The sequence below is a fragment of the Mytilus californianus genome, unplaced genomic scaffold, assembly GCF_021869535.1.
Source record: "Mytilus californianus isolate M0D057914Y unplaced genomic scaffold, xbMytCali1.0.p SCAF_1, whole genome shotgun sequence".
NCBI classification, from domain to species: Eukaryota; Metazoa; Mollusca; class Bivalvia; order Mytilida; family Mytilidae; genus Mytilus; species Mytilus californianus.
Window position 1 is genome coordinate 141,374,357 of NW_026262581.1, and position 14,281 is coordinate 141,388,637.

General features: G+C 36.2%; 1 protein-coding gene across 2 annotated transcripts in view; it reads left to right on the plus strand.

Moving 5' to 3' along the window:
* LOC127737584 (QRFP-like peptide receptor) overlaps window positions 1–14,281 on the plus strand; it is a 67,727-nt gene that overhangs the window by 37,179 nt on the left and 16,267 nt on the right. Inside the window, exon 2 of one of the 2 annotated variants that reach the window (XM_052248419.1) lies at window positions 1,163–1,258. In XM_052248419.1, the coding sequence (XP_052104379.1) occupies window positions 1,163–1,258 (96 nt within the window). Of the gene's footprint in view, window positions 1–1,154; window positions 1,259–14,281 lie in introns of those variants that run through there. The other variant, XM_052248428.1, reaches the window with a different exon arrangement.

The window sequence follows — 14,281 nt, forward strand, 5'->3', positions numbered from 1 at the left end:
ATGACAATTTATGTAAAAGAAGTCAGGATAAACTAATAAAAAAATGGCAGGACCGAATAGAGTGAAAAATAAAAAGGCAGGACAGAGATTACAATTAAAAAAAAAATGCAGGACAAAATTTTTCATCCTAGCTCCCCCCCCCCCCCCCCCCCTCATAAAAATCAAATGGTAGCTCCCTTAAGTGAAGTTGGTGATGAACTATTCATTAGAATTTCTTTTCCCTGATATTATTTAAAGACAAACCATTTCTTTCAATCTGATACAAAATAAAATACACCAATGAACCAATATGGTATGTATAACTCTGTTTTCAATATCAGTAAACAGTATGGTCAGTATGACTCTGTTTCCGATAACAGGAATAGTAGGGTCAGAATAAGTCTAATAAAGAAACAGTAAGGTCAAAATGATTCTGTTTCCAATTTCAATAAACAATAGGGTTCGTATAGCTCTTATTCCAATATCGAAAAAGACCAGTGTTTTAACAGCATGCGAGACAACAATTTCATTATGCATTTTTCTCATTTTTGCAAGAATTAAAAAAAAATACACGGCTGGAAATTGTGAAATCTTTGGTTCGTAATCAGAAAATCAGTTGGAAGGGGAAAACGTTAAGAAGCTTTACAATAAATACCAGTCGTGTAATGAACCTTACTGATAACACAGTATTATGATATAAATCAAAATATTATGATATAAATCATTGTTATGGAAACAAAATTATGCGGTAGAGAAAACAATATCGGTTTAATGACCTACACTGGCTGGTGTTCGAGCGGTTGGAGATAAGCTGGTTTAATATGCTAAATAAATACAATATCGATTTAACGGTTTACATTCGTAATATGTAGTGTATACTGTTGTTTGTATTTTGGTCGTTTTTTTGTTTTTTTTGGCATGGCATTGTCATTTCGTTTTCTAGTCTGATTACACCTTTGGTGTCTTCCGCCTCTCTTATGAAAATTTACCCTACTTCAACATCTTCGACATCTTACAACATTTCCCATTACGACATACGCGTTTTTTACACCATTCAACAGCTGTAATATCACTGAACTCTTTGCATTGGACATGTCTTAAAATTTACAGGAAAAGTCACCATATGTTATATTATTGCGCGTTTTAATAAATGCAATTAATCGTCTTTCTTTTTTTTTTCCAGTTGCCTTCATATGTGTGCCAATGACCGTTGCAGAGAAGATCTATAAACTATGGATATATGGAGATGCGTTATGTAAATTAGTTCCATATCTTCAAGGTAATTGATTATATATAACCAGTTGGAATTTGTTTCACATTTTTAAGGTATCACCAGTCGTCTCCCAGTCCTTATGTCAAATAGCTTTTTTTGATGTTTTTATTTGCTACGTTTTCTCACTGTTTCTAAAGCTCGTACAAATAAATTTTATATTTTTTTACAATGTACGGATATTGTTTATTTATATCATAACAAATTCAAAGCGTTCGTAATCCTATTGAAACTAATTCGTTTATACGCCCTTTCACGTTTAATGATAACAGTATTAACATACTATCTTTCCATGACAATAAAGAAATAGGCATCAAAGAGTTTTCCCTTTGTTTGAAAAAACTCATCGAAATAGAATCTTTTGAGACGCTATGATCATTTATCATTCTATACGACAAAAACCAGTCAATTGTAAAGAACTTCATTTTAAACAGTGATCTTAATAAACAAAGTGCAGAAATTAATGAAAAGATGTTCGTGTTTCATTATTAGAAACAGATTGAAGCAGAACATGGCCATAAAACAATATTCTATAATGAGAATGAGTATATTAGAGATCAATTACTTCAATAAAAATGCAACTTTAAGTTCCATTGATAAAAGTTGAACAGCTGGTACCATATGTTTGTTAACTTTTTTATATCTTAGAGTAGGTTGGATATATGAACACGGTTATATTCTCTCGTCTAAACACATATATCCCAAGATAAAAAGAAGTGTATTTGTTTGTTTTGAATAATAATTTGAAATTTACATTGGATATTAAATTAGTAAAACAATAGCTAAGAGAAACACCAGGGGCAATTAATTTGATCACTATTCTAACAATTGATTTTTTTTTTCATTACAAATTGTGGTGTTAATGCTGATCCTTTTTTAGCCATAGTCTTGACTTTATTTATATACCGTCTACGAAGAAAGATTTGGTATGCAAACCAATAAGACATCAAAAATTGACCAACACACATAACGGGAACACCTTCAGAAACAATGAGACGTCAACAATTAACCAACACACATAACGGGAACACCTTCAGAAACAATGAGACATCAACAATTGACCAACACACATAACGGGAACACCTTAAAAAAACAATGAGACATCAACAATTGACCGACACACATAACGGGAACACCTTCAGAAACAATGAGACATCAACAATTGACCAACACACATAACGGGAATACCTTCAGAAACAATGAGACATCAACAATTGACCAACACACATAACGGGAACACCTTCAGAAACAATGAGACATCAACAATTGACCAACACACATAACGGGAACACCTTCAAAAACAATGAGACATCAACAATTGACCAACACACATAACGGGAATATCTTCAGAAACAATGAGACATCAACAATTGACCAACACACATAACGGGAACACCTTCAGAAACAATGAGACATCAACAATTGACCAACACACATAACGGGAACACCTTCAGAAACAATGAGACATCAACAATTGACCGACACACATAAAGGGAATACCTTCAGAAACAATGAGACATCAACAATTGACCAACACACATAACGGGAACACCTTCAGAAACAATGAGACATCAACAATTGACCGACACACAAAAAAGGGAATACCTTCAGAAACAATGAGACATCAACAATTGACCAACACACATAACGGAAACACCTTCAGAAACAATGAGACATCAACAATTGATCGATACACATAACGGGAACACCTTCTGAAACAATGAGACATCAACAATTGACCAACACACATAACGGGAATACCTTCAGAAACAATGAGACATCAACAATTGACCAACAAACATAACGGGAACACCTTCAGCAACAATGAGACATCAACCATTGACCAACACACATAACGGGAACACCTTCAAAAACAATGAGACATCAACAATTGACCAACACACATAACGGGAATATCTTCAGAAACAATGAGACATCAACAATTGACCAACACACATAACGGGAACACCTTCAGAAACAATGAGACATCAACAATTGACCAACACACATAACGGGAACACCTTCAGAAACAATGAGACATCAACAATTGACCGACACACATAAAGGGAATACCTTCAGAAACAATGAGACATCAACAATTGACCAACACACATAACGGGAACACCTTCAGAAACAATGAGACATCAACAATTGACCGACACACATAAAGGGAATACCTTCAGAAACAATGAGACATCAACAATTGACCAACACACATAACGGAAACACCTTCAGAAACAATGAGACATCAACAATTGATCGATACACATAACGGGAACACCTTCTGAAACAATGAGACATCAACAATTGACCAACTCACATAACGGGAACACCTTCAGAAACAATGAGACATCAACAATTGACCAACACACATAACTGGAATACCTTCAGAAACAATGAGACATCAACAATTGACCGACACACATAACGGGAACACCTTCAGAAACAATGAGACATCAACAATTGACCGACACACATATCGGGAATACCTTCAGAAACAATGAGACATCAACAATTGACAAACACACATAACGGGAATACCTCCAGAAACAATGAGACATCAACAATTGACCAACACACATAACGGGAACACCTTCAGAAACAATGAGACATCAACAATTGACCAACACACATAACGGGAACACCTTCAGAAACAATGAGACAATACACTTGACGTAAGGAAAGTTTTAATTAGATATAATTAATACAAGTTTAAACATGTCTTTCTTTCATAATTCTTAATAAAAAAAGTATTTAAAATCGAAATTCCGATTACAAGAAGATATCTGTCATTCCCGACACAATCAATTTCCTCAGAAGATGACAAGGAGACAATTGAAGTGCGACTGGTGAAGTTTGTCTCACGGAAACCATACAGATGACCTTATTTCATTTTCACGGATTACGCTGCCGTTGCAGATACAAAATCGTAATATTAAGAAAGAGACACACTAACCTATATGGTCGAGCAGAAGCATATTACCCTATATGGTCGAGCAGAGGCATATTAACCTATATAGCCGAGCAGAGGCATATTAACCTATATGGCCGAGCAGAGGCATATTAATCTATATAGCCAAGCAGAGGCACATTAATCTATATAGCCAAACATAGGCATATTAACCTATATGGCCATGCAGAGGCATATTAATCTATATGGTCGTGCAGCGGTACATTAATCTATATAGTCGAGCAGATACACATTAACCTTTACGGTCGAGCAGATACACATTTATCTATATAATTGAGCAGAGACACATTAACCTATATGGCTGAGAAGAGGCATATTAACTTATATGGCCAAGCAGAGGCATATTAACATATATGGCCGAGCAGAGGCATATTAACCTTATTGCCTAGCAGAGGCATATTAACCTATATGGCCGAGCAGAGGCATATTAACCTTATGGCCGAGCAGAGGCATATTGACCTATATGATAGAGCAGTGACACATTAACCTATATGGAAGAGCAGAGGCATATTAATCTATATAGACAAACAGAGGCACATTTGCCTATATAGCCCAGCAGAGGCATATTAACCTATATGGTAGAGCAGAGGCATGTTAATCTATATAGCCAAGCAGAGGCACATTAACGTATATGGTCGAGCAGAGGCACATTAATCTATATAGCCAAGCAGAGGCATATTAACCTATATGGTAGAGCAGAGGCATATTAACCTATATAGTCAAGCAGAGACACATTAACCTGTATATATAGCCATTCACTGGCATATTAACCTATATGGTCGAGCAGAGGCACATCAACCTAAAAGACCAAGCAGAGGCACATTATCCCATATAGCCAAGCAGAAGCACACGGACCTATTTATAGCCAAGCAGAGGCATATTAACTTATATGGTAGAGCAGAGGCACATTAAGCTATATGGTAGCGCAGAGGCACATTAACCTATATGACCAAGCAGAGGCACATTATATAAATAAGAAGATGTGGTATGAGTGCCAATGAGACAATTCTCCATCCAAGTCACAATGTTTAAAAAGTTAACAAATATAGTTCAAAGTACGGCCTTCAACACGCTTGGCTCACACCGAACAGCAAGCTATAAAGGGCCCCAAAATAATCTATTTAGCCGAGCAGAGGCATATTAATCTATATGATCGAGCAGAGGCACATTAACCTATATGGCCGAGCAGAGGCATATTAATTTATATAGCCAAGCAGAGTCTCATAAACCTATTAAGCCGAGCAGAGGCATATTAACCTATATGGTAGAGCAAATGCACATTAACCTATATGGAAGAGCAGAGGCATATTAATCTATATAGACAAACAGAGGCACATTTGCCTATATAGCCAAGCAGAGGCATATTAACCTATATGGTAGAGCAGAGGCATGTTAATCTATATAGCCAAGCAGAGGCACATTAACGTATATGGTCGAGCAGAGGCACATTTATCTATATAGCCAAGCAGAGGCATATTTACCTATATGGTAGAGCAGAGGCATATTAACCTATATAGTCAAGCAGAGACACATTAACCTGTATATATAGCCATTCACTGGCATATTAACCTATATGGTCGAGCAGAGGCACATTAACCTAAAAGACCAAGCAGAGGCACATTATCCTATATAGCCAAGCAGAAGCACACGGACCTATTTATAGCCAAGCAGAGGCATATTAACTTATATGGTAGAGCAGAGGCACATTAAGCTATATGGTAGAGCAGAGGCACATTAACCTATATGGTCAAACAAAGGCACATTAACCTATATGGTCAAACAGAGGCACATTACTCTATAGGGTCGAACAGAGGCACATTATATAAATAAGAAGATGTGGTATGAGTGCCAATGAGACAATTCTCCATCCAAGTCACAATGTTTAAAAAGTTAACAAATATAATTCAAAGTACGGCCTTCAACACGCTTGGCTCACACCGAACAGCAAGCTATAAAGGGCCCCAAAATAATCTATTTAGCCGAGCAGAGGCATATTAATCTATATGATCGAGCAGAGGCACATTAACCTATATGGCCGAGCAGAGGCATATTAATTTATATAGCCAAGCAGAGTCTCATAAACCTATTAAGCCGAGCAGAGGCATATTAACCTATATGGTAGAGCAAATGCACATTAACCTATATGGAAGAGCAGAGGCATATTAATCTATATAGACAAACAGAGGCACATTTGCCTATATAGCCAAGCAGAGGCATATTAACCTATATGGTAGAGCAGAGGCATGTTAATCTATATAGCCAAGCAGAGGCACATTAACGTATATGGTCGAGCAGAGGCACATTTATCTATATAGCCAAGCAGAGGCATATTTACCTATATGGTAGAGCAGAGGCATATTAACCTATATAGTCAAGCAGAGACACATTAACCTGTATATATAGCCAATCACTGGCATATTAACCTATATGGTCGAGCAGAGGCACATTAACCTAAAAGACCAAGCAGAGGCACATTATCCCATATAGCCAAGCAGAAGCACACGGACCTATTTATAGCCAAGCAGAGGCATATTAACTTATATGGTAGAGCAGAGGCACATTAAGCTATATGGTAGCGCAGAGGCACATTAACCTATATGACCAAGCAGAGGCACATTATATAAATAAGAAGATGTGGTATGAGTGCCAATGAGACAATTCTCCATCCAAGTCACAATGTTTAAAAAGTTAACAAATATAGTTCAAAGTACGGCCTTCAACACGCTTGGCTCACACCGAACAGCAAGCTATAAAGGGCCCCAAAATAATCTATTTAGCCGAGCAGAGGCATATTAATCTATATGATCGAGCAGAGGCACATTAACCTATATGGCCGAGCAGAGGCATATTAATTTATATAGCCAAGCAGAGTCTCATTAACCTATTAAGCCGAGCAGAGGCATATTAACCTATATCATAGAGCAGATGCACATTAACCTATATGGTCGAGCAAAGCATATTAACCTGTATGGTCAAACAGAGGCACATTGACCTATATGGTCGAACAGAGGCACATTACTCTATAGGGTCGAACAGAGGCACATTGACCTATATGGTCAAACAAAGGCACATTAACCTATAGGGTCAAACAGAGGCATATTAACCTATATGGTCAAACAGAGGCACATTAATCTATATGGTCGAACAGAGGCATATTAACCTATATGGTCAAACAAAGGCACATTAACCTTTATGGTCAAACAGAGGCACATTACTCTATAGGGTCGAACAGAGGCACATTAATCTATATGGTCAAACAGAGGCACATTAATCTATATGGTCAAACAGAGGCATATAAACCTATATGGTCAAACAGAGGCACATTAACCTATGTGGTCAAACAGAGGACCATTAACCTATATGGTCGTGTAGCGGCATATATACCTATATGGTCAAACAGAGGCACATTAACCTATATGGTCAAACAAAGGCACATTAACCTATATGGTCAAACAGAGGCACATTAATCTATATGGTCAAACAGAGGCATATTAACCTATATGGTCAAACAGAGACACATTAATCTATATGGTCAAACAGAGGCATATTAACCTATATGGTCAAACAGAGGCACATTAACCTATATGGTCAAACAGAGGACCATTAACCTATATGGTCGTGTAGCGGCATATTAACCTTTATGGTCAAACAGAGGCACATTAACCTATATGGTCAAACAGAGGCACATTAACCTATATGGTCAAACAGAGGCACATTAATCTATATGGTCAAACAGAGGCATATAAACCTATATGGTCAAATAGATGCACATTAACCTATATGGTCAAACAGAGGCACATTAACCTATATGGTCAAACAGAGGCACATTAATCCATATGGTCAAACAGAGGCATATAAACCTATATGGTCAAATAGAGGCACATTAACCTATATGGTCAAACAGAGGACCATTAACCTATATGGTCGTGTAGCGGCATATATACCTATATGGTCAAACAGAGGCACATTAACCTATATGGTCAAACAAAGGCACATTAACCTATATGGTCAAACAGAGGCACATTAATCTATATGGTCAAACAGAGGCATATTAACCTATATGGTCAAACAGAGGCACATTAATCTATATGGTCAAACAGAGGCATATTAACCTATATGGTCAAACAGAGGCACATTAACCTATATGGTCAAACAGAGGACCATTAACCTATATGGTCGTGTAGCGGCATATTAACCTTTATGGTCAAACAGAGGCACATTAACCTATATGGTCAAACAGAGGCACATTAACCTATATGGTCAAACAGAGGCACATTAATCTATATGGTCAAACAAAGGCATATTAACCTATATGGTCAAACAGAGGCACATTAACCTATATGGTCAAACAGAGGCACATTAATCTATATGGTCAAACAGAGGCATATTAACCTATATGGTCAAACAGAGGCACATTAACCTATATGGTCAAACAGAGGACCATTAACCTATATGGTCGTGTAGCGGCATATTAACCTATATGGTCAAACAGAGGCACATTAACCTATATGGTCAAACAGAGGCACATTAAGCTATAGGGTCAAACAGAGGCACATTAATCTATATGGTCAAACAGAGGCATATTAACCTATATGGTCAAACAGAGGCACATTAACCTATATGGTCAAACAGAGGCACATTAATCTATATGGTCAAACAGAGGCATATTAACCTATATGGTGAAACAGAGGCACATTAACCTATATGGTCAAACAGAGGACCATTAACCTATATGGTCGTGTAGCGGCATATTAATCTATATGGTCAAACAGAGGCACATTAACCTATATGGTCAAACAGAGGCACATTAACCTATATGGTCAAACAGAGGCACATTAATCTATATGGTCAAACAGAGGCATATTAACCTATATGGTCAAACAGAGGCACATTAATCTATATGGTCAAACAGAGGCATATAAACCTATATGGTCAAACAGAGGCACATTAACCTATATGGTCAAACAGAGGAACATTTACCTATATGGTCGTGTAGCGGCATATTAACCTATATGGTCAAACAGAGGCACATTAACCTATATGGTCAAACAGAGGCACATTAATATATATGATCAAACAGAGGCATATTAACCTATATGGTCAAACAGAGGCACATTAACCTATATGGTCAAACAGAGGCACATTAATCTATATGGTCAAACAGATACATATTAACCTACATGGTCAAACAGAGGCACATTAACCTATATGGTCAAACAGAGGACCATTAACCTATATGGTCGTGTAGCGGCATATTAACCTTTATGGTCAAACAGAGGCACATTAACCTATATGGTCAAACAGAGGCACATTAACCTATATGGTCAAACAGAGGCACATTAATCTATATGGTCAAACAGAGGCATATTAACCTATATGGTCAAACAGAGGCACATTAACCTATATGGTCAAACAGAGGCACATTAATCTATAGGGTAAAACAGAGGCACATTAACCTTTATGGTCAAACAGAGGACCATTAACCTATATGGTCAAACAGAAGCACATTAACCTATCGGGTCAAACAGAGGCACATTAACCTATATGGTCAAACAGAGGCACATTAACCTATAGGGTCGAACAGAGGCACATTGACCTATATGGTCAAACAGAGGCACATTAACCTATATGGTCAAACAGAGGACCATTAACCTATAGGGTCAAACAGAGGCACATTAACCTATATGGTCAAACAGAGGCATATTAACCTATATGGTTAAACAGAGGCACATTAACCTATATGGTCAAACAGAGGCACATTAACCTATATGGTCAAACAGAGGAACATTTACCTATATGGTCGTGTAGCGGCATATTAACCTATATGGTCAAACAGAGGCACATTAACCTATATGGTCAAACAGAGGCACATTAATATATATGATCAAACAGAGGCATATTAACCTATATGGTCAAACAGAGGCACATTAACCTATATGGTCAAACAGAGGCACATTAATCTATATGGTCAAACAGATACATATTAACCTACATGGTCAAACAGAGGCACATTAACCTATATGGTCAAACAGAGGACCATTAACCTATATGGTCGTGTAGCGGCATATTAACCTTTATGGTCAAACAGAGGCACATTAACCTATATGGTCAAACAGAGGCACATTAACCTATATGGTCAAACAGAGGCACATTAATCTATATGGTCAAACAGAGGCATATTAACCTATATGGTCAAACAGAGGCACATTAACCTATATGGTCAAACAGAGGCACATTAATCTATAGGGTAAAACAGAGGCACATTAACCTTTATGGTCAAACAGAGGACCATTAACCTATATGGTCAAACAGAAGCACATTAACCTATCGGGTCAAACAGAGGCACATTAACCTATATGGTCAAACAGAGGCACATTAACCTATAGGGTCGAACAGAGGCACATTGACCTATATGGTCAAACAGAGGCACATTAACCTATATGGTCAAACAGAGGACCATTAACCTATAGGGTCAAACAGAGGCACATTAACCTATATGGTCAAACAGAGGCATATTAACCTATATGGTTAAACAGAGGCACATTAACCTATATGGTCAAACAGAGGACCATTAACCTATATAGTCAAACAGAGGCACATTAACCTATATGGTCAAACAGAGGCACATTAACCTATATGGTCAAACAGAGGACCATTAACCTATATGGTCAAACAGAGGCACATTAACCTATATGGTCAAACAGAGGCACATTAACCTATATGGTCAAACAGAGGCACATTAACCTATATGGTCAAACAGAGGCACATTAACCTATATGGTCAAACAGAGGCACATTAACCTATATGGTCAAACAGAGGACCATTCTTATATTGTCATGTAGCGGCATATTAACCTATATGGTCAAACAGAGGCACATTGACCTATATGGTCAAACAGAGGCACATTAAGCTATATGGTCAAACAGAGGCACATTAACCTATATGGTCAAACAGAGGCACATTAAGCTATATGGTCAAACAGAGGACCATTAACCTATATGGTCAAACAGAGGCACATTAAGCTATATGGTCAAACAGAGGCACATTAACCTATATGGTCAAACAGAGGCACATTAACCTATATGGTCAAACAGAGGCACATTAACCTATATGGTCAAACAGAGGCACATTAACCTATATGGTCAAACAGAGGCACATTAACCTATATGGTCAAACAGAGGCACATTAACCTATATGGTCAAACAGAGGCACATTAACCTATATGGTTAAACAGAGGCACATTAACCTATATGGTAGAGCAGTGACAAAATACAAGTCATCTGAGTTGATTCTTCTTCTTTTGTTTCACTGAAAGACAGAAATCGAGTGTCACATGTACCGATCTCATCATACCTTCTCCTTTAAATATTCAAGAGTCTTAATAATTTTCTACGATAATTTTACAACAGCCATAAAATTAAAAAGTTTTCCACCGCTACGCATTCATGATGATGCCAATTTGATACAATTTTTGCCAATTCTTGTGGTAAATTTTGTATCAAAGGATTTTCTGTTTTTATATTTGTTTTTTTTTTTGTTAAAAGGGCATTAGACACATTAGATTTAGACACACATTTAAAATACGATTCTTTTTTGTTTCAAGTATTAATAAAAGCGGAATTTTTAAATAAAATTTCGTTATAAGCAGTCAGTTTGGCCCAAATTTGTCAAAATAAGCACAAAAACATCGCTGATGTATTATTGACTTGCCCTCATTGATTCCGTATTCATGTGTACTTCAATTTAATTCCTTAGCTAGAGATGGGTTACGCATGTACTAGGCAAGTTCAGCTATCAAAACGACAAGAATGTCAACTTTAAAAGTGAAACAAGGATGAACTATTTATGGTTGACTGATTCAATCCACAAAAAATCATTCTTATTCAGGTAAAAACGATGATTAACAGTTTGTTTTAACCTATAATATGAAATCAAACAGACCTAGAAAAATCCAATTGCACGTGCTCGCTATCTATTTATATTTATATCTATGTTTATATCGGGTTATATGACGGTCAGCAGTCTTCGGAGGTCATTTTGATGGTTAATTAGATAGCTTCTAGACTCAAATACAAACGAAATGCTGATACATATTATCGAGTCCTGTCATGGAATAGAAGCTCCTTCATAATATAAGTTCCAAATAGAAACAATATTCTGGAATATTATTTCCACTGGAATAAATATAACAGTAAATGTTCCTAACGGAATAAATGGTATAGAATATTTGTTCCAACAGGAACAGATATTATGACATTGTTTATAACAAAGTTCCCAATGGAACTTCTGTTAGGCGGAACAAATATACGTTGACAATCCAAGCACTTTCAATTATTTATTCTAGACTTTTTGTAATTTGGATATAATTTTTTGTATGTTATAAATCAAATATGAAGATTTGAGTCAAATCAGTGAACATGAATTTGACAGCTAATGCCCTTTTAATTAAGATGTCAATGTTAGCTTATCTGACCAATATTCAAAAAGGGAAAACAATTTATTAAACTTGAAGGTTTCAACAGCATGAACCGTTACGTTACGAGAAAGTATATTTTTATTTATTTATTTCATTCAATGTTGGGGATATATTTTTTTGTAAAGTTCATTTCATTATGATTTAATTTTGGATGTAACACGTCTTCTGATTAGCTGAAAGTTTTTTTGTCTATCAGCTCATAGACATAATTCAGTCATGTGACCGTGACGTTATCAACGTTTTTTTCATGATTTACTCCTTAAAAATGGAATTTAGAATTAAATTATAAGAAAAGACAGTAATTTTTTTTCTGTCTATTCGAAATAACCTCAAAAATGTGGTGCACACTTTTAAATAACCCGCCACACGGGTTATTCGGTGTGCACCACAATTTGATGTTATATCTTAATAGACAGAAAAAATATCACAGTCATTCCTTAAATGCATCACATTGGGCATAATATAACACCGACTAAGTTAATAATCGGGCAATCTCACTTTTGCGCAGCACAAACTTTTACACGGCACAAATGCATTTGAATATCTATAAACTGTCTACAGCAAATACTTTGCTGTGCTGTTTAAAAAAAGTGAATACTGGAATTCGACATTTTGTAGTTGTGTCATGCTGAATGCCTAGCATAACCTTTTATTCAGAATTGGAATCGGGAGTTTTAATTCTCAACAAATTAAACAATTCTACTTGACGTATGCATGTGTAAGGATGTTTGATAAAAACAAAAGTTCCAAATAAAAACATGTTACAATATTGTAACAAATGACCCCTTTGAGATTTAACCCATGAAAGCAAATGTCAATCAAATGAAAACCGATATATTTAATTACATTTCTTGAAAATGCGTGGTGTATATAATGTTTGAATCAAATATAATGTTAATACTTTCTTACGCACTCAGAAGTTTTAAATGTCAGTAAAAGTATTACTGTTTGTTGATTCAAATTTAATAAAATTTAAAAACACGTGGTTTATATATTATCTAATATTATACACGAAACATACATTTATAGACGTACTTCTTCTATAAGTTATTTTAAAATAATTTTAATAGCCATTATTCGAGCTTCTCCAGAGGATAAAATATATGAAATAATATTTGCCAGATTCGCATTGAACGACACCCTTTTAGACAGACTAAGGCCGTGTTCACACCAAACGTCGCGTACACTGTACGTATTGGATACAATACAAAGGTAACAAAGAAACAGGCCGGTTACAACCATTGTCGGATAGTTTTTCTGCACGAGTAGTCAGGTGAAGGTCTGAGGCGATAGCCGAGGACCTTGACCTGACTACAAGTGCAGACAAACTATACGACAGTTTGTTTCCGGCCTGTTTTTTTTGTTACCTTTGTTTTGTATCTGACTTGTACGACGTTTCAAGAAAGAAGTAGTACATTTTGCATTTAGTCGAGTTAGCAAAATTAAACAGATTAGAAACTTAAATGGCGGTATACCAGTTAATGTAAGTTACAGGTTAAACAAACTTTTTTCACTTCCCTGCAGCCGAGAGTTTTTTCTTAAGAAATTCAAGAATCTAATAATAATAAAAAAAAAGAACCATGTA